Below are 27,282 nucleotides of genomic sequence, written 5' to 3' on the forward strand. Positions count from 1 at the left end.
ATTATACTTACCATCAGCCAGGTAGAGTATTCAGATAATCTACTACAGTATAGCCAGTGGTATTATATGAGATTAAATTTGAGAGTTCTGTCTATAAAGAAATAACCAAAACTGAATTCACCTACCAGTTTGAAAGAGGTTAGCTAAAGAAGATTTGATTTCAGGCCACAGGCTTACTGATCAAATGACTAAATTAGTTCCAAGCTGATACTCGATTTGGTCTGGGCCTGATGCACAACACAGGACACCTTCATAGTTCAAGGGTTCATGTGTTGACAGATCACAGTGTTTAGATAGCAGTCATGGGGGCTTACATAATGTTGGGTAAGTGATTTCTACCGTCTGGTTAATTGGTGTATAATACACAAATGGAAAGTGGTGAGGTATCAGGTGTAGGCAAATTCCAGGCTGGTATCAATAAGACAGATTAAAGCACTTAGTTTAACTAAATGTTTCAGTATGACTGACTGGTGTAATTTTACCAGCAGCTCAAGTAATTTCGTTGCCTTACAAGACAAGACCATCAATAATGCAAGCGCTCTTCGTTTCACTACAGGGGCTCAGCAGATGAAACTGAGAGGTTGATGTTGCTGCATCATTGATGTCTACTTAACCAGTGCAGCACATATGACCCCGGGGCAATTTGTAAATCTTTTTGTGCTGATTGCCCCTCTTCTTACCTACACAGACACACACATTTAGACACCTAGCCCCTTGGGGTAGTTCAGTGCACAGATAGCTGTGACAGAGTAACATAGTTAGGCTGTAGCGCAGTGCCCTTTATGTCTCATTTGCTTGGAAACAGACAGAACTGACCTGAGGGTTACATTGCAGCCAGGCAGAGTATTTTTTTTAAAAACATTTTACACGGAACCAACGATCCCGTAAGGGTCGAGGAGGAATGCATGTACACGATATCCCCGTTTCACTTTTAATCACCATACCTGTATAAAAAAATTTAAGTCACAAAAGAATGTTTAGCTAGAAGGTGTTACCAGCCCTTTGTTGGGGGTTAATTTGGCCTAATATTTAAAATGACAGATCACACAGGAGAAGATTTTGGCAGAATCAAGTGGGTGGGTGAAAAGAGGTGTTCTGGTTACAAGGCTTGGGACACACAATGTCTCATTACAAGGACTCTGCTTGGGAATTGAAAACAAGATTAAACTGGAGTGGAGCTAAATTGCATCATCTGTGCCACAGGCATCTTGGGTTGTCACAGGCAATGGAGCCTTTCATCTGTATTTTTAGTCCATTTCCTTCCAGCAAGGGTGCTGGTCATCTCTTTTAGACAGGCCTGTTCTGGCCCAGCAGTTGCCATTTCACCATTCAGCCAGCCACTGGTGCAAAGATGTGAATCCATTGTAAATTCACTTAAACACATCTTCTGAGTGGCAGAGAGGGGGAAACTGTGGCCTGAAGGCGAGCTTGAGATGGAAATGTTGCAAAAATATCCAAGCTGGCAGGAACAAAAGTATTTGGAAGTTTAAAAAGCACATCTGTTCCTTCCCCTTCCAAGCAAAGAGTGAAAGGCAAGACCCAAGGCTGGAAGTGGTGGATCTGCAATAAGTGAGCACAGAAACAGTATAGGAGGGGAAAGGAGCAATCAAATGCTGCATAGCAAGTGTAGATCAGATGGCTTGAATGCAGTTGGTGACTGTTATGTGGCATGGTTGCAGTGGCACAGTTGGGTATTTGTAGAAGCTTTTAGTGTGACAAATTAAGGCTGATGAGACTTTGCGCTGCCTCGGGTCACCTGTCTTCAATTGCAATCAAGCAGATACCTCAGACACACCACTCAGAATTAGAGAGAGATAGAGTCAGTCTGACCTGTCGCCACTGTCGTCACTCCCGACAACTGGTCAGACTGACACAGACTGGGATGGTGAAGGGTGGTAAGAGGGATTGCACAGGTCAGTGCAGCGGTGTTTAAATTTCTAAAATAGACCTTTCACTTTTAGATAAAACTGACCCTCCAAATTAGGATTGGACAAAGATTTGAACTTTAGGTGAAATATGTGATGAGCTTTGTTTGAAAGTCCCCAAAACAAAACAAAAAAATCAGTCTCCCACTCCTTACTGAACTGAATCCCAGCACATGTTTTTTATCACACGTCTCTGTGCAAACCTCGGCACATACACTGCTTCCAAAGGGACACGGTCACAAGGAAACTTGATGCTGATTAGTTGTGCTTACTGAACTGAATTTATTATGGTGTGTGGATGCTGACATGTCCTGCAGACCTCTTCGGGCTGCGCTGCTGTAGCAAAATGAGATTATTATAGACTCAAACATGCCTGCAAACACACAAGATGTGCAGATAAAGTCACACTGTCATAAATGCCAGATAGTATTATGTCTTTGGCCGGTTATTGGAGTGGGCACATGTGAGGAGAAGCATCACAGCTACTCATTTCCTTTCACAGGGAATAAGAGAATGTACTCTGCTCATACAGTGTGTCCAGTGAAGTCTGACCTCTCTCACCATGCTGTAGTCGTTACCATGGATCAGGCCCACGACTCAAGCGAGGTGTTCGGAAATGCTGCTGGCTGCGAAGTCACTCTCAGCTTGCAGATTGTAAACTTTGTCATCTGAAATTTGCACGACAGCCAGTAGCAACGAGACTGCAGCAGATGAGAAATCAAAGAAGTAGGAAAGTGTAAGGCTTCTGCCTGCAAAGACAAATCACTGTTGGACCATAATAGTTGAAACATTCAGAAACTAGTGGTCCAACATATATCAACAATACAGGATAGAGTTTACTCTGAAGGCAATTCAAACCCTCTGTGTAAGACTGTACAGTGAGAATTCGTACTGCTGTAAAACCCCGTGGAATCCCATAATAGAATTGGAGGTACGAGGGTGTTGGAACCAATATGTAACCAACTCTCTAGGGAGCACCGGTTGGCAGGCAGAATTTAGGAGAGAGAAAAGATGGGCGGATAGAGAAACGCAAAAGAGATATGATATCTCTATAATAAAGCAGACAGTACACCATGAAGCTCTGTGTAAATGCCAAGCCCACTCCAGGATTTGATTTTAAGGTCTGTTTGGAGTAATTTACTGCTACATACTTCTCTATTTGAAAGATGCGCTGGATATATATCTGCTGGAGGATGCTTTGCTTCTTGCTGTCTTCTCCGCAGAATTTATTTTATTTAAAACAAACAAACAAACAAACAAACAAACAAACAAACAAACAAAAGAATCGCTGTTGAAAAAGGCAAAAGATACTACATGATAAGGAATGGGTTATTATACTTGATTTAATTACATCGAAATGTGTGCCATGATTAAATTGTGTTCAACCAACACGATTTAATCCAGTTTTTCGAGTGTAGAGCAAATAGGCATGCTAAGATGCAGGATGCGTCTTTTCTGTATGCTGCTGGTGGTGCATTTAAAGGAAGCTGTTGATGTGCAGTCCCTCACAGTGTTGATCATTTGCCATAGCTGAATGTTTGTTGGCTATGCCTTGGAGCGGGTTCTTTATCTGGTAGGACAGAGGCTCATAAACTTTGTCAGCTTGGACCTGAAAAGGAATTAAGTCTCCTGAGGGGATGCAAGCTAATATAAACAAATATGTGGGCTTACAGAAACACTCACAAAATGTCATTGTCAATGATACTATAAGTGTATATAAAAGTTTTATTGTCCTCATAACTCAAAATGCTATTTAAACTTCGAGCTTTTCTTTCTGAACACAGCCATATACAGATTGTTCCGAGTTCCCATGGTCTTTGCTATGAGAGTTTATAGAGCTGAAGAGAGGATCTCAGCAGGTCTACAACTGCCTCTCACTCCAGATTTATGCATCAGAGACACTGCATAAAAAGTGAGTTGACATAATACTCTTTCAGCACTGCACCGTGCGTGCCCTTTTATTTCAGACAAAAAATTTTTTAACTTCGACATAAGCGTAGACATGTGGGAGGTTAATGTGAATCTGGTAGCGTTTGGTAAAGGTCAGATGTGACTGTCAGTGTGTGCAGATGCTTCCAGATATTGGATACTCCTGCTAAGACATGATGCATGCCAGCAATCTAAATTAGTTAGATTTAGTAAGAGGGAGACACATTCAAACGCTTTGATTTGTATGATGTGAGTCACATTATCGTTAGCCTTGTCTGCCGATTGCTCAAATAATAAGAGCTATTAAATTCTAGCTTCAGGGCTCTCAGATTGTCATCTGTGCAAAGAGTAAATAGCAAAAGGATACAAAGTGAGCAGCACTGTTTTTGTTACAGATCACAATAAAATATGTGAAAATAATGAAAAGAGGAATATAAATGTTTTCTTTCGCTGTATTTGTGTTGCTTAAGTGAAAACTCAAGAGCAAGTAAATGTATTACAGTTTGATTCTTGATGAAAGAAGATTAATCGAAAATCTGGTCTTTCAAGTAGGTACAATGTTTCTGTTAAGTTCAGTAATTCTTAGATACATAGTGTTAGCTGGAATTGTGTATTCTGCAGAGGGCCACAGATGACTTAAGTAAATGTTCTGAACCGTGGAGTCACAGACCTAAATCTTAATATTTATCTGTTCAAAAATGCTAAGTGATTTAGGCGTGCCATATCTGGATTAAATGCCATCTGATGTGGTCATGTCTTAAATGATAATATCCATATGTTGGATCAGATATGAGTGTACTTATGTTTCTGCCAAATGTGGCTTAATTTTGTTCTTTTAAGATGAAGCTTAAGTTTATTTGATGTCTATTTCTTCAATGAGTACCGACTGCAAGTTTGTACAGTCGTAAGGAAAAAGAGACTTTAGGTTTGCATCTTAAGAAATATCAGTCAGTGCTTCCACCATTGAATGATGGGTGAAGTGATAGATGAGAGTCCCCTGGGCTGCCTGCTGATGGTATTTATACTCTCTGGGATCCTAATGAACGGATCGGGAGTCTCTCATGTTAATGGTCTGTGACGTGCCTGTCTAAAAAGAGGTTTGATCTAGGGTTCGCTGGGGGGAGGTGGTGCAGAAGGGTGTAAGTACTCAAGTGCATTAGAGTTAGGTGCTGTTGCATATCTTCCTATCGCAACATTGGTGAGGCATTGAATTTCCGCTGTTGCGGGATAAACTGGGTCTAAACTCAGAAATCCTCTGTTGTCATCCGCTTGACCTTTCAACACAGGCAGCTGTCGATGAACTATTTCAAAGACTGATGCTTGACAGTGAATGCAGACTATTTGTCACAGCTCACACCTACACTGTTTTTCACACATCCTGCACACACATGCACACACAAACAGTAAGGAATGGTTAAAAGCAACTTTTATTTTCTGTGTGGTGAATTGAAGAGACAGTTTAGCTGACGTATAACTGATGTTTGGGATAAGTCAAACCATATGAATAAATGTCTGTGAAGGTTCTCAGTCATCCAGGTCATCGTAATAAATAAATAAATAAATAAATTTTTATTTATATAGCACCTTTCAAGACAGAATCACAAAGTGCTGCACATAAGATTAAAAGTCATAAAAAGATTTAAAAAGAGAAAATAAAACAGGCAAATAATTAACCAAAAGCAGTTTTAAAAAGGTAAGTTTTGAGTTGTTTTTTAAAAACAGCTACTGAGTCCACAGTTCTTAATGCTTGGGGGAGAGAGTTCCACAGTCTCGGGGCCACATTGGCAAAAGCTCTGTCACCCTTAGTCCTCCTCTTAGTATTTTTTATAGCAAGTAAGCCCTGATCAGATGACCTCAAAGACCTGCTAGGGACATAGGGCTGTAGCAGATCAAAGATGTAGGCAGGTGCCAGTCCGTGCACAGCTCTGTAGGTCAAGACCAGGATCTTAAAATCAACTCTAAATTTAACAGGAAGCCAGTGTAACTGAGATAACAATGGTGTCACATGCGAGTACTTGGAGGATTTTGTCAGAAGCCTCGCTGCAGCGTTTTGCACAACCTGCAGACGATCCAGAGAACCTTTGCTAAGACACATGAACAGCGAATTACAATAATCCAACCGTGACGAAATAAATGCATGTATAGCAATCTCCAGTTCAGAACGAGATAAAATCGGGCTTAGCCTAGCCACATTTCTTAAATGATAAAAACAAGACCGAACCAGAGAATTGACATGCCCATCCAATGTGAGACTCGAGTCAAAGATGACACCTAAATTCCTGATAGAGGATTTAACATAGAGTGAGAGAGGACCAAGGGCTTTCACTATCTGGGATAGAAATCTATCAGGGGCGCATACGAGGACTTCGGTTTTCCCCTCGTTGAGTTGGAGGAAATTTGCAGCCATCCAACGTTTGATCAAATCTAAGCAGTCATTCAGCCGCTGAAGCTTAGATAAATCCTCAGGCATAAAAGAAACGTACAACTGAATATCATCAGCATAACAATGATAAGAAATATCCTCAAAAGAGCCCATTATATGCTGGAGGGGGAGAAGATAGATTAAAAACAATAAAGGCCCCAAAACTGACCCTTGAGGGACACCATAAGCAAGGGAGGTAGAGGATGACCTAAAATCGGAAACTGCCACAGAAAAGGATCGGTGATGGAGATAAGAGGAGAACCAGTCTAAAGCAGTTCCAGATACACCAACCCAATTTTTCAGCCTTTCAATGAGGATGTGATGGTCAACTGTGTCGAAAGCTGATGTGAGGTCCAACATGAGTAGAACAGAGCATTTTCCTGCATCATTATTCATCAAGATGTCACTTGAGACCCTAAGAAGAGCTGTCTCTGTGGAGTGAAATTGACGAAAACCGGACTGAAACTTATCGTAAATGCCATGTTTATCTAGAGCTGCCATAAGCTGCTTAGCCACAACCTTTTCTAGAAGCTTAGCAATTAAGGGTAATTTAGAAATAGGTCGGTAGCTGCTCCAAAGAGAGGGGTCAAGTTGAGGTTTTTTTTAAAGTGGGAGAATAGCAGCGTTTTTAAAATAAACCGGAACTATACCAGATGCCAATGAGGAGTTGATTAAAGTGAGCACACATGAACCAATAGACTGGAAGACATTTTTGAATAATGATGCAGGTATAATGTCAAGTAAGCAGGAGGATGCTTTCACTGAATTCACTAATTTCACTAGCTCAGGTAGTGAAACCGGAGAGAAAGTATCCAAGACAATGGGCCGGGATGGGGTAGAGATTGAGATAGCAGGTGCTGAGTATGTAAAACTCATTCTCAGGTTATGAATTTTTGCCAGCAAAAAAAAGAGAAAATTTTCACAGTCCTCATTAGATGAAATAGGGGCCGCAGGTAGAACAGGAGTAACAATGTCACTAATGGTGTTGAATAGCACCTTAGGATTGCCTCTGCTCTTTGTAACCAAGTGTGAGAAATGGGCAGCCCTCGCATCTCTGATCACATTATTAAAATAAGCTAAAAGGTCCTTAAGATAGAGGAGGTGAACATTTAGATGAGTTTTCCTCCACCTGCGCTCCGCTTTACGACAATCACGTTTTAGACAGCGAATACTGTCATTTAGCCAAGGAGGAGATTTAGAGGCAGAAACACTCCTTGTTTTAACCGGACAGATTTCGTCTAAAATAAAACGGCAATAATTATTAAAAAGACTAGTTAAGAAATCAACACCATTTTGAGGAGATAGCTGTAAGTTAAAAGCATCCACAAATTTCTCCACTGTGGAGGAGTTTAAGATGCGAGACTTAACCATCTGTCTGACGGGGGACAAAGGCTCATTAAAAGACAGGTTAAAAACAATAACATAATGATCAGAAATAAAAATGTCCTCAGAGCAAATAAAATCAATATTTAAACCCAAAGTAAAAACAAGGTCCAGTGTGTGACCTTTGCTGTGTGTAGGACCGGACACATGCTGAGCAAAATGAAAAGAATCCATAATGCTCATAAAGTCTCTGGCGAATGGGTCGGAGTCATCATCAACGTGAATGTTGAAGTCCCCAACTATAAGCACCCTAGACAGCTTCATAGTAGCGAATAAGAAGTCGCTGAGCTCCGACAAAAATAACCTGTTATATCCAGGTGGGCGATACAACACAGCACAGAAAAAAGGATCCTTTTTACCAATTTTGAGCAGCTGCAGCTCAAACGAGCGAAAAAATCCAGTTTTCACGGAGTGGCAGGAGAAACGGTCCTGGAAAGCCACGGCAAGCCCGCCACCCCGACCAGACAACCGAGGCTGGGTTATAAAATTATAGCCATCCGGGCAGAGTTCAATAAGTGACGAGTAGTCTACATCCCGCTGCCAGGTCTCAGTCAGGAATAAAAGATCGAGTTTTTTAGATAATATAAAATCATTCAACAAGAATGATTTATTAGAGAGAGATCGAGCGTTAAAAAGCGCCATATTCAGTGAGCTAGGAACCTCATTATTTGCAGAGGCTCGAGTTAAGGGACGTAAATACACAGGGTTCGAACCGTCACGCTCGTAGAATCCACTCACGGAGGGAAGAAAAAGCCAGCCCGAAGAAGAGTCTGGATAAACCCTCCTAAGGTGGCACGGTCTCAAAGAGCCGGGCCCAGCATATCCAAACAGGGCCGTGGAAAACAAGTTCCCCTCCATGGAGCTTTTCTGGACACAGGAGACAACATATGCTCGACGTCGCTTACCAGCCAAACCACGCCTCCAGTACATCCTGAACTTCACCTGAATACCTCCTCTTCTCCCTCTCCTTCTCCGTGGTCTAGAGGGACCACTGAAAACGCCTGGCGAGGATCCAGCTAATGGAGGAGGATGGAAAGTGCCAGAGGACGACGAGACATTGTGTGGCATCATAGAAGATCGGATGGATAGCAAAGCCAGGCGATCATACACCAGGGCAGCAAATACATCATTAAAACTGAGTGAGAACAGTAGAGCAGAAAAAAACAACGCAGCAGTAGTAGAGCGCAACACACTGCAACCGGCAGCGGCAGAGCCAAACACAGGCGCCATCATACCGGAAGTGAACATATGCAGTCTAAGGAGCTTGGAAAGGAAAGTGTCTGGACTTCTATAAGTTGCTTGAAGACGTTTCACCTCTCATCCATTAACTGAAGGAGCTTCTCGGATGAGAGGTGAAACGTCTTCAAGCAACTTAAAGAAGTCCAGACGCCTTTCTTTCCAAGCTCCTTAGACCATATGAACAAATAAAAACAAAAGAACGGGGCACGCAATTCTTCAAAGGGTGGTTAAATTTAACTGTTACCCTTTCTGGAGTTTTACTAACCTGCAAGTACAGTTTCTCTGTGTTCTCCTAGATCTGAGTTTCATGGGTGTATCTGTGTGAGGGATGCATGGAGTCACAACTCACAGAATGTACATATTGGATGATATATTTATTAAGTCAAGTAGGACAAACACTCAGTTTATTAGTTATACCTTGCTAATACTTTACCTTATAGAAATTGAGACTCATCAGAGCAGGTGTGATTCTGTGTGAATTGTATCCTCAGTTCACATCAGTGGTACAAGATGTGGTCTTCTACTGCTGTAGCCCATCTGCTTCATGATTCAATGTGTTGTGTGTTCAGAGATGGTCTTCTGCATATCTCTGTGATTATTTGAGTTACTGCTGCTGTTGTGTTGGTGTGAAGCAGTCTTGGTGTTCTTCCCTGACATCAACAAGCCATTTTCACCCAGAGAATTGCCACTCACAGCATATTTTTCTTTTTCTCACCTTTCTCTGTAAACCGTAGAGATGGCTGTGGGGGAAAACCCTAATAGATCAGCAGTTTCTGAAATACACAGACCAACTCGTCCGGCACCAACAACCAAGTTTAAAGTCACTTAAATCACTTTTGTTCCCCATTAAGCAATAGTATTGACCATGTCTACTGGGTTGTTGCCATCTGAATGGCTGATTAGATCAGAAAAAGTGTATTTGCATATTCATTCTGGATTTCTCAATTTCGGTTAAGGAACACATATTATTATAAAATGTGAGAGCACAAATTATCATTCAAAGAATCAGTTTTTAGAGTTTATGACATATATATGTTCATAAAGGATCTTTAAAGTAGTAGATTTTTTGTAATAGAAATACATTATTTAGATGCTAATATGTCTTATAAATAAGAGCCTGTACAGGTAGCGCACAGATTGTTATTCACCACATGCAAACCCAAGCATGCAAACCGTTTGCACTTTTTAATGAGATGTTCAGACATAACATATGTGAGAAAGTGACAGCTAACACTTTAAAGTAGCTGAACAGGAAGTTTATCGTGAAGCAACGGAAGAGATAATGTCTCATCCTTCGCCCTTTGCCTAACATTGAAATTTTTCTATATTACTGTAGATAATATTTTTAGACTGTCTTCAAAGAAGTTTGTTTGTTTTTATAATAAAACGTTTTTTATTCCCTCTTTGTATTTATTGACTTTTTTAAATTTTAATTTTATGAGTGACTCATTTTTATTATATTTTCCTGTCGGATTAATTGCAGATTGTATGCCACATTTGTACTGGTGTTTTAAATTTGTCTTTTCTTTTTGGGTTTTCACAGTTTTTCACTTTTTGGGTTTTCTTTAAGTCTCTTTAAGTTTCATTATTTTTTTCATTATTTTGAAGAAGAAAAAGAACATTTGGCCAACAGCATCTATCTAGAAGTCAAAGCTGTAAAGGTTTCCATAGGTGAACTTGTGGAGAGATCATTAACGGTTGTTTGCAGCTGCACACAACTGAGGTGTTGGTTGGTTGTCGGCTTTGTACATGCTTTCAACCACAAACATCCCCAGGTGAAAAATGTGGGTTGGCAGGGACCTGTTGTTGGGCTTCATGGTTAAAAACATTTTATAGTCTTGGCTTTCCTGCCAGACGATACTGTTCCCTGCACTCACAGCTCTTTTTCTTTGTCTTTTGTTCTTTTTTATAAAGAGACTTTTTTTTTTAAAGTTTAATTAACAAATAGTGTTAGTTGGGTTAATAAACAATTATGTTAAATAAAGGACATTACAGGTAATGGTCAATAATAGTAATAATAATATTTTTATATCCTTATGAATCAGTGACATTTAAAGACTTCCTGCTTCCTCTTCACATTGAGGAGATATAGTGTTAACAAGGTGCAGCTTCAGTTTGCATCTCAGTGGATCTGTTCAGTTTGTTAACTGCATACAAAGCAGTCCACAGAACAGTTCACTGGGAGAGATACACACTGCCTTATGTGACACTTTAATTGTAGTTTAAACAACACAGAATTGCACAGTATAACACTGTTCTCACTGCAGTGATGTTCTTTGGTATCTTTCATTGAATTTTTTATGCCTCTAATATTTTTTAATCCTCTAATGTAGAAGTGAAAGCAACAACCTTCAAGTCATGTCTAAAAACCACCAAGCTTCCTTTAGTAAACACAAGCAACACACAAAAGTCAATACACAAATCTCTGTCTTGCATATTAATAACTATATTCAAGACACTGGGGATTCACTGGATTTCACAAGACTTAGTGGTCCCTGTTTGTTTGTTTTGATGGGAAACGCAGCTTATCAGAATTTATGTCTCTTTGACCTTAGACACACACAAATACACACACACACACACACACACACAAACACACACACACACACACACACACACACACACACACACACACACACACACACACACACACACAGCCTCAAAAACGTAAACATACGGATGCAATTTTTTTCCATAATGCACAAGTACACACTGACTTTTATGCATAAGCAAACACTTGGAAATTTTCAGTACACTTATGTCACACATAATTTAATTCCCAAAGCACACACTTACTAACACATTCCATCAGTAGCCACTTTCACACAGCGTGTTCAAGGCTACCTCTGATTTTGGAGTGCCAGCATGATACCTAAAAGTGCAGAGTGGACTCACACATGAGCAAAGGCGTGCAATGACTTCCTAATTAGTTCATTTCTTAGTTGTATCATTTCACAGTCCCTGTCTGTTTTGTTTAGATTAAGTGTCTGATACCCAATTGTGTTCCAACTGTGCTAAGTATGACTGATAGCCAGCATATTGGAGACTTGGGACTGCTCATGACCCTTTGTCAGCTCAGTGCATAGTTTTCGCAGGAAATGACTGTAAATAAAAAACAAACAATAAAGTCACTATTGTTTTTACCTACTGCTTGTGTCAGGCTTGTCCCCCAAAATGAGAATTTTATACTAATTTCTTGTCTTCAAGGCATTTACTGCTATTTTTTAATTTCAAACTGAAAATCATTTCTTAGAGACGTCATGTCATTGTGAGACTGGAAATCTATAGTTCTTAATATAATCTTAATTTTTCATCACCTGTTTTTGCCATCTTGTGATGGTTGAGGGGATTGTGTGGCTCGGTGATCCCCGGAGCTATGTTGTCAGTGGTTTTTGTTCGTGGTAGGGTCTCCTAAAGCAAATTTGACCAAATGAAGAGCACTTACAGATAATTTCTTTGATGAAGACAACAAAAGACCAGTTCACCCAGTCTGGGATAGGGTTACTGCCAGTCCTAGGGAGGGAGCTTGAGGGAGAGTGCCTGGTGCCGGGCCTTCGTCCATTGGGCTGCCGTTTGAGGTGCCATTACCCCATAAATTGCACCATATGACGTCAAATTGATGTCACATCGTGCACTTCTGCACTTTTGTAACCCGGTCCTTTGCACCGTTGCAGCTACAGCTGGTTTGAAGACAGGACTGTCTGATTCGGTTGGATTTACTGCCGTTTCAATGATATAACACTAAAGAAGGTCAGAGATTAACAGATTATACGGAAGTAGATGTTGCTACAGTTTGAAAAAATGAACTTTGTTTTGACTTCCTCTCCTTCAGAGTCAGTGCTGATGTTGTGGTATTGTCTGAGTGGTGACATCTATGTTGCAAAATAGTGCAGTGGCTATTTGCGCCGTAACTGTGAGCATAAATACATGTGGGTGTATGACGATGTTACTGGCAGTCAGCAAAGCGACCGACACAGCAGGTATACTGGAGCCTTTAGACTGCTGCATCCGCAACCCAGACTCAAATGCTCAGTAGAAAAAGGATGGATGGATGGATACCCTGGAAGCCAGGTTATTATATTAATGTGTTGTAATCTGTACATATGGTGAGTGATTGGAAACTGAATTCAGAGTAGATTAACTCTACTGCTTGGTGTATAATTGTAAAGGCGTGTCTTTTTTTTGATATCTTGTCAAACAGGAAGGCATAGTTGTACTGCATGCCACTGCACGATATAAGAATAAGAAGCCAGGGAGGGTGTAAAGGTTGGACTTAGACTGAGACTGGACCAGTTAGACTGAGACCTGAAGCTGAAACAGCAGCAGGTCTGAAGCTCAGAGCCAGAAATAGAACGATAGAAGTTGCAGATAGGTCAAGCTGGCTCTCTCCGTCTCCTGCATCTCAAGAGACTGCGATATAGTTCTCTGCACTTATGTGTGGTCCAGATAAACCACAGCTGACAATAAGCATTTAAAGTTTATTTCATGTGTCTGGACACAGTGGCTGGTATTGGTTGTGGTAATTTTATCTTGTATATGATGAATCACTTATCTCATGACAACATGAAGATGATCTTATGTAATAAAAGTGATTATTGTACAAACTGCTTGTAGTAAACAAAAATGCTGAATCGAGCTGATTAATACATTCAAGCCTCGTCTCCATTCATTACATGTTGACAGCTTCATTTGAAGGAACACCAACTCACTAATTAACCATCATTATTATATTCATTGCTGATAATGGATTCATTTTGATATGGGTAACACTTTAAAATTAATGTCATTTATATAATATAAAGCTAATATTATATGCATTATACTGTATCAGAAGCAAAAAAAAAGTCTTTTTTTTGCTGCCGCCCCTCATCTGAAGTTAAAAATATGCTTTTATAGAGTTTCTGACCTTATGTGTGGAAGCTCATTTCCTCGAAGTTTCGAGTTATCTGTCTCAAAATTTTGAGTTATTTTAGCGAAATTTCGAGAAAATTATGGAGCTCGAAATTTTGACTTCCTTTTCTCAAATTTTTGAGTTAATAACTCGAAATTTTGAGTTAGCGTTGCCAATCAGTAATCTACGTGAATGACATCATTTCCTTGTTACCTGGAAGCTGAATCCCTCAGCTATAAATGCTACAGCTAAGCTACCAGTGTTACAGCCAGTCATGAATGCACAAATTGCTGAGTATTTTCAGTGTGGCTTCACAAATGATGAAATCCTTGTGTTTTTAGCTTAATTACATGGCATTACTATCAGCAAACGTGCTCTCGAAAGCGCCAATTTGTTGCAATCCGGTTTTGAGTGCGCATTCCACGTGGATTACTGATTGGCTGAGCTAACTCAAAATTAATTAAGTTAATAAGTCGAAATTTCGAGTTAATAAGTCAAAATGTTGAGAAAATAATTAGAAATTTCGAGTTATGGATACTTATGGGCTTCCATACTTAAATGTATGTTGGACTTTTGAAAATCAGATTTTAAAGTTTTGAAGTTTTAAAGTTTTAGGTTATACTAATAGGAATTTAGAGAAGCACCTTAAATTCTCTACATTCTGTAAAAATGTGAAAATTGTCTTCTCTCCTCAAAAAAAACCCTTCCCCATGAAAATATGTTTCACAGTGGGCTGTGCGGCATGTTTGATGAATTCCTGGACTTCCTGGTGTTGTGTACTGCCAAAGAACAGAAAGAAGAATGTCATTCGATTTCTCCAGTCATTTATTAAACTCGTGCACAAGCACATTTAAACAAAGCTGCAGACACTAAATGGATTTTAAAGACAAAAGCTAACTTTTATGGAGTTTCCTGCAATCCAAACCACAAAGCAAAGAGCGCAGAAAGCAGAGTTGAACAGCCAAGCTACTGGCCCTGTCAGCTGGCTCATTATAGTGAAAAAAGACTCTGCCAAGACTTTGGCTATTAGATAACTTTTTGGAACACATCTTGTGAAGTTCTTTTAATTATTAAGTACCTGACAGATGGCCTGTGGCTGATAAGCCAATTTATTCTGGCTTTTGGCATTTGCAACATGACCAAATGAACCAGCAGGTCCTCTTTTTTAAAATCTTTTCCCTTTTTTTCCCACCTGGACCGTCTTGGAGGAAGGGTTAGCATAGAAGGGAGTAAACAGTGCAGTCATCTTCTAGGCGAAGTGACAGCTGTGACAGCCCCCGCCCTCCCTTCCTCTTCTGACCTTGTGGATGTCATGCACAGCATGTGTGCACGGCTCTACCAATGAGCCAGCTCCTGCAAATGAACACATCTCTATAGATCCATGTGCGCGGGCTAGCTGGGACTTCAGAAAAACTTGTTCATAGGGCTCTAAGGCCAGAGCTGTAAACTCTGTTCAGTCTGTCTCACATTAGGTTTTTCTCTAAAGGGACCGTTTATGTAAAGCACGTCCATGAAACAGTAACAGTGTTGTTTGCCTTCTTGCAGTTTAATAGCCCTTGGATGTTGTTAGATTTCCCCCTTCCAGGCTATTTATTCACTGCAACAAGTGTTGACTGCAAATAATCATCACTAGATATCTGATTTGCAGCGGGGGACTCACACTTGTCATAATGATATTTTAGGAGAGAGTTTAACAGCTGTTATTATTATTATGTTATTAAGCGGCAGTTGACACTTACTGAAAACCTTAATCAACATGTGGACTCTATTCCTTATCAATTCCTTTGATCAAATTCTGTTTTTAAAGTACTTAATGTAAATTTGTCTTTCAAGTTTTTGAAATAATTTAGTCCTGATGTCTTAAAAATCTGGATTTTACACACAGCGAAAATTAAGATCTGAAGACATCAACTGATTGAATAACTTGACAGTAAACAAGTTTGTCAAATCATATTTTTACATTTTTTAAATCACACTTTCTTGTGCTGACACATCTTTTCAGAAAATAAAACATTGGAGTTACGTGCACATATTTCTCATCTTAAACTCATTGAACCTGGTGATTAGTATCTTCAGTGAGTCCAAGTTATACACTTCAATGAGCTTCAAACAACGGCCCCAACAGGACAGTTGGACGCTTGGACTCAGTTGGCGCTTGCATTATGAAAATGCCTTTTCTTTATTGCATTAACAAACTCAATAAAGGGCAGCATGTAGAGACTGATCTGATATAGAACCATCATAAACCACTGAGGTATACCACATGAGACACCGCAGTTTTTCTCACAGTGATTCTGTAAATGATCAGCAGACATCAAAAACATATATCAGTTAAAAAGACAGACGAGAGAGAACTCTGCACGATGGGGGTCATAACTCTGTTACATAATGACGGAAATAAGAAGTTTGACAAACAGGTCCCTGAAGATGTGACAACTTATCGGCATATTGTCCAAGAGTGACCATAAAAATAGCACCAGCAGTGCTGTGATAGGTGTCGTTAATTTAAAGCTTGTCAACTTGGGCTCAGACAGCAGTTAAAAATTTCAGCTGTTATTTGGGAGCAGACAGATGTGTTACCAGATAGCACACTGTGAGGAAAACCCCCTCTGAGCTGCAGCAGCAACCTGCCCTCCCTCTCAGCACTGAGTAGCTTAGTGAAAGGCCAAGAGGAGTCAGGGTGGTGATTTGTAGGCTAAAAATAGTAACCTTGCCTAGTCTAATGTCTGGATAAATGATAGCTTCAGTTTGTTCTCATCAAAATCTCTCCTCATATTAGTAATCGCTCAGTTATAAACGTCAGGGTGAGGATGTTCAATGGACACTACGTGTTCACAAAGTTTGCGTTTGTGTTTACATTCTGGGGAAATAAAGTCATGGCTGTCATTGCTCATAATCAGCCTTTGAGTGATTCTCCAAGTATTTTAAACACCGCTGTGTCTCATTTTTTGAGTGTAATGAATGAGTGTCGCAGTTTTTTTGATACAGTTTTTTTTTAGGAGAGGAGGTGATTAACATGATGTAAAATATAATTAAATGCTGAAGGCCACAGTGACAGAATTAGGTGACACAGTAACACAGACTGCTTATGTTGATTATATGTCATTATCATGTTGTGAAAGAGCTCTGACAATGACTTTTTGAAAATTAGTTATGAGAGCGGGGGAGAGTGCTGTTTGAAATTTAAAAAGGGGGTCAGAAATTAACCAAAAAATCTCAGTTCAACACATTAGAGTGATTACTTCTTAAATTACAATAGATTAATGTATGTAATCGACATGCATTTCATTCTAGACTGCAGATAGCATTAGGTGAATCCCCAAAAGAAAAAAAAAACAATAAAAGTAGAAAATAACAAGTCAAAAACTGGGTAAAGCAGGAGCATCCTGCCAACTCCAATTTAAATGTCATCCCTCAGTGAGCGTACACTGTTAGTTGAGTGAGTGAGCAGCTAGAGGTGAGACAATTCTGCTGTTTTCAGTAATCATCCGATGCTAAATATCAGGAATATTTACCTGCTTTTTCAATCCTAAAGGGAACAGATGGCAAAAAAGATAATTGAAGGAAAGATGTGACAGAGCTCATGATCTGTGTGTCTCATGTCACCCCCACTCCTGCTCACTGGCTGCAAATGTCACACCAGGTGGATCTCTTTTGACTCTGTGGGATACAGTTGGACTGCATTAACTACACAGCCTCTTTGATGATTGCTCAGCCCATATTTTTCCACACAACTCAATAAAAAGAATAAAACCATCAGTCGTGTTTTGATTATGAATACCTTGTTTTTTCATTGCCTGAAACTGACTCTGAATTGCAAAACACATTGCAGTTTCAGTGTAGACTGGAGCCTCTCTTGTTAGTGTCTGCTGCATTGGAGGTGAGTACACTGCCAGGTCAGAGACAAGAAAGCAGTTAGTCTTTAACTCAATGTGTCGACATGCACTTAAGCAACCGGATTAGAGTCCTGTTTTTGCAATAATGTGAATTTTTAAATTGTATTTCCCTGATTTCACAACTGTTTGAAAAGAGATTATTTGTGTTGGTGAAATACGTTTACACTAATAGTTTATTTGTAAAACTCAGTCACATGTTGATAGGAACCAGTGTATCTCATTGATACTTATGTTAATAAGCTGCAAATGCTTCTAAAAATCATATTAGTCCTGAGCTTTTGTCTGCATTGCAAATAATTACGTGAAACGTGCGCAAACATACATGAAAATACAATGTTTAAAGAAAAAGACAGTTTTTACAATCCTAAAGGCTTGAAAATAAATATTTGGTATGAACACCTTTACTCTTCAGTACAGCCTGAACTCTCTTAGGCAAGCGTTCTTGTAATTTCTATAAGTGGAAGGATCATTAAAGCTCTTCTTTGGATGTTGGCTGTCTTTTGTTTTACTCTGTCAGGATAAGCCCACACTAATATTGAGGTCTGGGGAGGCTAATTGATGACTGATGGTGTTACATTGTGTGTTTTTCTATCCAGGTTTGAATTTACTGCCATAGCAGTTTGTTTGGGATCTTTGTCAAGCTGGAAAAAATAAGCCATTACAAAGTGGCAATGGTGGATCAAATTCTGACGGCACTTTTCTGTGTTCATAATTCCATCAGTCTTGAAAAGATCTCAAAAATCACAGGTTGAAATGTAGCCCCAAATCTTGACTGACCTTCCACCGTGTTTTAGAGATGCCTGCAGACACTCACTCTTGTCCCGCTCTTCTGACCTCCTCCGTACGTACTGATTGGACTCGAAAATGTAAAACTTCATAAGATCTTTTGCCAATGATTTTTAGTCCAGTCCTTGTGGACTTATTCATACTTGCTCTTTCCCCCTTGGGTTTTTTTTTAAGCTTTTTTTTTTTAAGGCATGATTCATATGTCAATGTTTACTGTTTCAGCTGCAAGAAGCAGAATGAAAATGAATAAGAAAGCAGCCAATGTCCAAATAAAAACTTTGAAGTTACTTAAGAGAATCTTGAGCAAAGAGTACTACTGCTCAAGATTGATGCATCGGAGAGCAAGTTGGGGTTAGCATCTTGCCCAAGGATACTTGGCATGCAGACTGGAGGAGCCAGGGATCGAACCCCCAACCTTCCGATCAGTAGGTGACCTGAGCTACAGCCACCCCCAAAAAGAAAGTCTGGCTCTTTGGAAGCAAAATATAAAGAAATGAGAGGTGACTCAAGACTGTTGCGCAGCACTGTGCATATCTCAGTTTCCTGTGTGATCTGAGATAATGCACATTTTGGTCTTCACATGCAGCATGGATGCACTTTCTAGACTTCTCCCGAAGCCTTGACATTAACGCTGCACTCTGACAGTAGAAGAAGGTTTTGTTTACATACTGTAATGATGGAGGGAGGGAACAAGGGTTTGATTTTAGGCTCTCAATACTTTGACATCAGCCGCCCATGTTGATAACATGGGTGGAGAGTCTAGGATGACCCCAGTCTTTAACATTATCCCCTTCTGCCCGCCCCTTCCTCTCCTGCCGGGAAACCCCTGTTCAGCTTCACCCTGCCAAGCTGTTCATTAACAGGAGCTGGTTGGCGTCCTGCTTGCTAATCAAGCTGGATTGGAGAGTCTGGCTAATTAGCCGACATCACTGCGCTGACCCCCCATGCTTCTGTTTTCATTACTGTCTCTTGGCTGCTTTGAGTCTTTTGATCAGCCCTCTGCTCTGTGTCTTTTTTTATCCATGGCCTCGTATGCAAATCTGCCTGACACACTACTAAAGGGCAAATGCTAAAATGTTTTTAAAGATACAAGGATATATTAAAGAACAACACAACACTAATTCAAAACAAAATGGAAGCATACCTTGGAGTAAATTGTTCTGGTATATTTTCCATCCATAGCATAGGAAAAGCTGGCTTTTGATTAAAAGCACAGACTAATGAGATAAAAGTGTGTGTTTTAAGCTCGTTAGTAATGTTCGTGCACTTTCTCCTCTTAAGAAAGAATAAAACTGATGATAAAATAACGGTCTCCTATTTTTTGCTCTGCACAATCATAAAGCGCAGTCGGACTGGGATGCACTCTGTTAATGTGTCTCTGCTGTTGTTTTTAAGAGAACATCAGATTGTGCCCATCCCTTTTTAAGAGCTCCACTGGTGCACACATGTTGTCACAAACTGTGCACACATGTCTCTTAATAGCTTTGGGAGCTGAGCACACCAAACTGGAAATAATTCTAGAGAATTCTGTTTTGCATCTAATGCATTTCTGCTGATGTAAAATCGCCCTGTCTGTGCATACGGCATCTGGGAAATCCTGTTGGCCCTCATGTTACCAAGGGGCATCCTTCATACTACATCATCCAGTCAACACGTGTTGTAACACCACCTGGCTGTGGGCTGCCATCGCGGTCTTCCTCTGCTGAGCCTAGTGACTGAGTTCATCGTTGCTTTCGTTGTTACACTCTGCTTCCCCTGCTGTTCTGGCAAAGCAGCGCCACCCAGTCTGTCTTGAATTTCCCATTAAGACCCAATTAGGCTGTAATAGGGGATAGAAGCCACAGGAGTAAACCCTTCTGTCCCGCAGCTTTCAGAAAGAATGTGTTAATGGACAGCCTAGTGTGTGCAGTGATGTGTAGTCAGGTACACTCATTTACAGGTTTAATTTTCTGCACCATTACGACTCGCCCTAGTGAATCTTTAAATGGAACTTTGCAAACCAGGCACAGCAGAAAGTGTAAACCTACCAGGCTGGATGCCGATAACAGTTTGTTTTGGCTCATGTGTTTAGCTACAAGTGGTTTGACATGAGATATATATTTATTCACAACACATGACAGCCAGCATCACTCATCCATTAGCCTTGCTCCTTGGCATGGTCCTAGGGAAGGAAGTGTTTTCTTTTTGCTTATCTTCACTTTTGAAATGAAATTTTGTGCAGACTTGAACTGCGGGATGTACTGTATCTGTGTGAAATTTAATACATTAATTTCCTTCTCATTATTGTAGTAACTCTACTGTCATAAGGTAGTGTTATTACAAAATCCATCCATCCATTCTGAGCCTGTCCTAGCTGCCATTGGGCGAGAGGCAGGATACACCTTGGGCAGTCTGCCAGTCTGTCGCAGGGCTAACACAGAGAAACAGACAATTATTCACACTCTCAGACACTTTAGAATCACCGATTAACCTAACTCTACTCACCCGAAGAGAACCCACACATAGGGAGAACATGCAAGCTCTACGCAGAAAGGCTTTGGACAGATGGTGAACCTAACTGTAAAGCAACAGTGCTAACCCCAACACTATCATGCTTTTTACAAAATACCTGCAAAATTGATAATAATCCCCTTTAGCGGTACTCGAACATAATGCTAGTAGCCTAGTGTTAGGTTTTTTTAGCATCAGTGTAAGCAACACATCTGTACATTTACAAACGTGCCATCTCTAACACTGGTTTACCACTTCTTAGACCATTTTCATTCAGTGCAGCTCTAAACTTTTCAAGAAACTGAGCTGCAAAGACCCGATGCAGTCACATAGGACATCAAACAGTCTTTAAGCCGCCAGCTCCCTAGTACAAAGTGCTAACTTGTACAAACATGTATTTATTTGTCTTTTTGTTCTGAGTGTTTTCTATTATCTGGGAACATTAAGCCATGGTTCACCCTTTGAAAAGCTGATGTGAAATACACAATTGATGTGCAGCCGAATGTTTGTCCTAGTTGCCATCACTCATTCATGCCGTAGATGAGGGAATAAAGCAAAAGGGGAAAACAAGAGGATTATCCTTCAGGATCAGCTGTGTGTGGGTGGATGTGAGTAAGTACTGCAAGTGCAGTCTCCCTCTCTCCCTCTCTTTCACTCTCTCCACTCATGTCTGTCAACCCCTCTGTTATCCTTGTGTGTCCTTGGCTAACATACTAACTACTGACCTGTAGTCAGTGTGTTGGGGGTAACTAAGTATATGGTGTCGAGGTTGCAAAGCTCCTGTATCAGATTTACTCTCAATGCTGAATATGTTGTATTCCACACCCCCGTATAGATTGTTACTTTCTCCTTACTTGACTGTTTCACACATGAAAATGTTGGTAAACTTTGCTGTTTGTGTGACCTGTTACCCCAAAGTTAGTCATCCAAGCCCAAACTATGATTCTCCATCTAAAAAATAAATTAATTCATTAGACAAAAAACAAAACAAGGAAAAATGAACCCTTCAACATGTAATTTTCCTGTAAATCATAATTTATTTTTAGATAAATAACATATGTATTCACAAATTTAGCACTTACAGCAGTGTAGCCGATTTCTGCAAGATCTGAAAAGGAAGCATTTCTCTTAGACTAGTAATGGTGTAAAGCCTCAGCAGGCTGACATGGAAGAAAGTGGCAAAGCAATCTCACGAGGAGCCCGAATGAGTCTCTGTTGCATTAGTCCAGAGGCCAGTGTCAAACTGACTGAAATGACATTGATCACTGTGGCGCCTCACTGCGCGATACTGTCAGCTCTCGCTGAGATACGGGTCATGCGTCTCCTTTTACTGATGATTTATTTCTCTGGGTTCAAGCTCTTTTCATTCGTTGTACGTTTGACGCTAGATTTTTCACGATAGAAAAAAATCGGAGGGATGTTCTCAGGACTGGTACTTTTTCTCATAGGATAAGAGACGCTTTCCAGCATCCAGGGAATATATATTGGCAAGTGTTCAAATAGATGCAGGGAAAAAAATTTAATGAAGACTGGCCTGGATAGTGTTATTAATCCAAATCCACTTAAAGGGTTTTCTAACTGAAATGAATTTACAGGACAGCACAAGTTGAGAATGAGCAGGATGCACTGTGTGTTCTTGGAAAAATGGCAGTCTTCCAGATTTCTCTCTAGCAGAGAGTACTTCCGAAGCCTCATGTTGTATGTGTGAAATTAATGAATGTATGCAAGTGACTGGGAGCCTACCCTGTATACCGTATGCGAATGCTGCTGTAATATTTAAAGTGATCTGTGCCTTATCACATGCCCTACACATTATATCAGTAGCGATGATATGCCAGCCATATGTTTACCCTATGCATCATGCGTATGTTTGCACTGGGCTCTTGCTATTTACTGCTGTGTACACATATATATGAAAAAGGGAGGTAACTGCTTTTGCTTGTTTAACAGATCACATAAAGAAAAACGAGCTCAGACTTTACTTAACACCTGCAGATATTTACTTAAGAAGTTTGCGCCCACTCCAGGTTGATGCTGTATTTTATGTGCTGAAAGGGAGTGTTAGGTGAAATGGACTTGTAATTGTCGCATACCATTTCGCTGCTTAGTTGAACTGGACTGAAGGAAGGATACCTTAAGTAACGTCAGCTCACTCCACCTGACCACTATTTATAGTGTTGCAAATGTAACATTATTTTCCTCAGCCTATTTTACCTCTAGCAACTCTACTTTTATCTACCAACACGTTTGACTGTTTTGGCTTGCATAAATGTTACCTTTTGTTCTCCACATTCCCTTATTTGAGTATCCAAATTTCCCCAAGTTTGCAATGGTTGCCAGTGGGATGAATGTCGATGAGGCTCTGATAAAAACGATGGATGCTGCATTTACTTGAAAGGTAGGAAGGGATGTGTAAATGCAAATATCGGTCCAGTGTTCATGAATGACAAATGCAAATGAAGAATAATAGCTGGGATGTTATTTTAGTTCTGTCTTACAATACTAGCCACATGTCATAATGCATACAGTGTTTATATTTATATATATTGCATGTTAACAAGCTCATTATTTTTTTATGATATAATACATAATGCAGCGTGGTGACATTTGAGGGTCTTACTGTATCTGTAATTGCATTAAAGATGCAAATCACATTGAGTCATTTTAATTGATAGATGGAATTCATTCATTCACCACTATCCTAAAATCAAAATTAAGCCTTCCACTTGGGTATAATTTATCTAAACGTATTTTATGTCTTTAATGTTATGTTAATATAATCACGTGGCAAATGTGAATCTGCTATGTGAGTAGCTCTGTGCATTGCAACACTGTGCCAGATCAGTTTACAGCCTGTAAATGCTTACATTACAAGAGTGTTCATACTCTAAGGGAGCTGTGGATGACAATATTTAAGGCATGTCAGAAACATTAGGCAGATTTTTTGCACCAAAATATTAGAGTTTGATAAAAAAAAAAAAAAAAAAGGTTTATTTGCACATGCTGCAACTAAGATCATGTTGCTTTATACAATGGAAAATACTAGCAGAATCGAGTATGGAGGTTTGTCTTCCATGTAGGAAAAAAAAAAAAATAAATCCAACAAGTAGTTCTACAATTTTTACAGAGATGTGAGTCATACTCTTCCAGACTTACACACAGACTTACACACAGGAGAGCCTGGAACAATGAACAATTTTAATAGAATAATAATGAAATGAAAGGCTTACACCTATGTGCACAAACAGTTTAATAGGTTAGCAAAGGAGCAACAAATCCTAAGACACTTCCATGTGGCGTATTTTCAGACACTTGTATTGTGACTGTAAAGGAAGACAGGAATATTTTTTATTATTTTAAGACTTTTATTTTGTATTACCTTGATAATATTTTTATTGGAGTAGATGGAGTAGATTTTATTTTGAGAAATATTATATTGTAGTAAAGAGTCATGGATAATTATTTGAGTCAGCTGCACTGTATTTCCTACATTGGCACTCTTGAATTTATGAGCTGCTCTCTAACAATAGCAAATTATTAAAACGTTGTTGCAAATTGATCGGCTTGTCACCTTCAGTTGTACCAGAAAATAACCAGTGATTGCCATCTGTTAAGAATCAGCAGCGTATTATCTGCTGGGTGAGTCCTCTGAGGTATTAGGTTGACTCATTTTGTCCTTCTTTGATGACGTAGAATGCCTTTTTAACACAGTGCCATCCGAGTGCTGATTTTCCACCTCGTCCCTTGCGCACAGAGATTTCTCCAGATTCTTGGACTCTTTTGATGATATGTAGTGTAAATAATGAGATATTCAAAGGTTTCCCTCTAAAATTGTAGATTTCTTTTTGGATCTGCAAATACTTGTTTCAGTATTTAATTTGCAATTGGCCTTTCTGGATTTGAATACTTGTACTGTGATAAATTACTCTCTTTGTGCCCAGTGTTTAAGTAAAATGAACAGTATATGTTCTCAGTGGTTGTCAACCATTTATTTTCTTACTCTTTTGGTCTTTGCAGGATCCCAGAACTAAGCACAAGTTCAAGATCCACACCTATGGGAGCCCCACCTTCTGCGATCACTGTGGCTCTCTGCTCTACGGCCTCATTCACCAGGGCATGAAGTGTGACTGTGAGTAATTAAGTTTAAGGGAAAAGTTTAAAAGAAAATGAACATGTGTGACTCTACACTGATTATGTCGTAGTTTAAAGCCATTTTTTCAGAATGACTCTTGTCAAAAAATATCATATGGGGATCTGTTCCCCTCCTCCTGACTTTGACTCATTAAAATTACACATTGTCTCTCTTCACTGTGCGGCTATGTTTGCTGCACCTTCATAATAAGCCTCGTATCAAAGCTTTTCTGAGTCTTTATTAATATTTCTTCCTTAGTTGTCTTCCCTTTAATCTTGCATTAGTGGATTAACGTCTGAAAGCCTTAATGAGCTCCTGCATTATCTGCTACATACTCAGAGTGGCAGTTAGGCAAAATGATTGCTCCAGGGAGTACAAAAATAGAGATGTGGAAATTATATTTTAGCAGATCAGCCACACCTCTAGTCACGCCACAATGTGATTACACATTTTGGTAGTTTTAAGCACTGTTAACACAAGGTTGTGCCAGGGAGGTACAAATAATACAACAGTCCCAAGGAAGAATGTGTCAGCACCATAACCGGTTTTCATTTATTTTCACCTGCTGACCTGATGACGTGATGATGCAATCACTATGCAACTGTTCCCAATCCATGAAACGACAGCTCAGCTGACTGACACACATGTATGAATATGGGTCATAACCTTGCTAACTGCTCTTCAAAAACATAATAATTTAACATTGTGTAAAGATGGTATTCTTATATCAGCCTACTCCAATGGGACATTAAGGTTGCATGTGTAAAAACAACACTTTTAAAATATGAAATATATTTTGCTGTCCATCTTTTATAATATATATATATATATATATATATATATATATATATATATATATATATATATATATATATATATATATATATATATATATATATATCTCCTATATAATGTACAGATAAGTCAAGAAATGTCTTTTGCATCTTTATCTTAAAAAAAACCAAACTTTTTTCATGTCAGTCAATTCTGAGAAAGCTCTCATTCTTTTTTCATTCACCTTTGATTGATTTGAATCAAATGCATAATGCATAAACTTGCTTTTCTCTGATATCTTATATCTCCTCTGTCCCACCAGCCTGCGATATGAATGTCCATAATCAGTGTGTTATGAATGTGCCCAGCCTGTGTGGAACTGATTACACTGAAAGGAGGGGGCGTGTTTACCTCAAGTGTGAGGTCAGCGGAGATAAACTGCAGGTCACAGGTAGGTCTCATAACCCTTCATAGACACTTAATGAAATGAGCTTAAAATGCAGAGGGAATGTACCTGAACCGACACATTTATACTAATGTGTCGCTCCACATCAAATGGGATGAGGGTATAGATGGTTGCAGACGCTATTGCTCTGGTTCAATTGCAAGCGTGGATCAATCTCAACACTTTACCCTTATTGTCAATAATCCCTGATTGCCCACTTTCACACACACACATTCACTGTCTATCCCCGCTACCATTACCTGAATTGAACCATCCTCATTAATTCTGCCTCAACTCGGCCTGCTTCCGACGCACTGTGTCGAACTTCTAGCTACATAACTGGCCTTGAGACTATCGCCTATCAGTATGCCAAAAGCCTGCTCGCTTCTGGGTCATAGATCGATAAAGTTTCTCCTGTTTAACATTCTGCTGTAAGAAACGATTCACAGTTTCGACACATTTGGAAGGCAATCCCAAACCAAATATGTAGTCCTGCAGTGGTGTGTGGTCTGCTGCGTAGGCCTTGTGTTGATACTTTTTTTAAACAGTTACGACTCGCTCTGCGTTTGCTGGATTTTCTATGTAACTGAATTGTCTCTGCAAAGCAAATTCAAGGCTTGATTTTATTAATTTATGTCCAGTCAGAATTACACACAGACAGGATCTGAGTGTTCTCCTTGTGAACAGGGTCATGGCACTATAATTATATGTCTCACTATTATTCATTTGAAGGCTACTTTACATGATCATGTCACTGGCTGTTATTGGTGATGCATCTGGTTTTAAAGAAACATCTGTTAAGCTTATTAACAGATGTGATATATTGTTAATAGCATTTCCTTAGTGCAATATATAAAATATTGATGACATGTTCCATAAACCTTCTAAAGGGAAAATTGTTTCTTGCAGCCACTTGTTACGATTATGTTGGCAGGCGAAAAAATAGCAAGGCTATGTGAGAAATATACAG

General features: G+C 39.6%; 1 protein-coding gene across 4 annotated transcripts in view; it reads left to right on the plus strand.

Moving 5' to 3' along the window:
* The window catches only part of prkcaa (protein kinase C, alpha, a), a 133,520-nt gene that overhangs the window by 51,513 nt on the left and 54,725 nt on the right, over positions 1-27,282 (plus strand). For all 4 annotated transcript variants that reach the window (XM_063476571.1, XM_063476569.1, XM_063476568.1 and 1 more), the window contains exons 4-5: positions 24,979-25,090; positions 26,190-26,318. In XM_063476571.1, coding sequence (XP_063332641.1) covers positions 24,979-25,090; positions 26,190-26,318 — 241 coding nt within the window. The remainder of the gene's footprint in view (positions 1-24,978; positions 25,091-26,189; positions 26,319-27,282) is intronic.

The sequence above is a fragment of the Pelmatolapia mariae genome, linkage group LG6, assembly GCF_036321145.2.
Source record: "Pelmatolapia mariae isolate MD_Pm_ZW linkage group LG6, Pm_UMD_F_2, whole genome shotgun sequence".
NCBI classification, from domain to species: domain Eukaryota; kingdom Metazoa; phylum Chordata; class Actinopteri; order Cichliformes; family Cichlidae; genus Pelmatolapia; species Pelmatolapia mariae.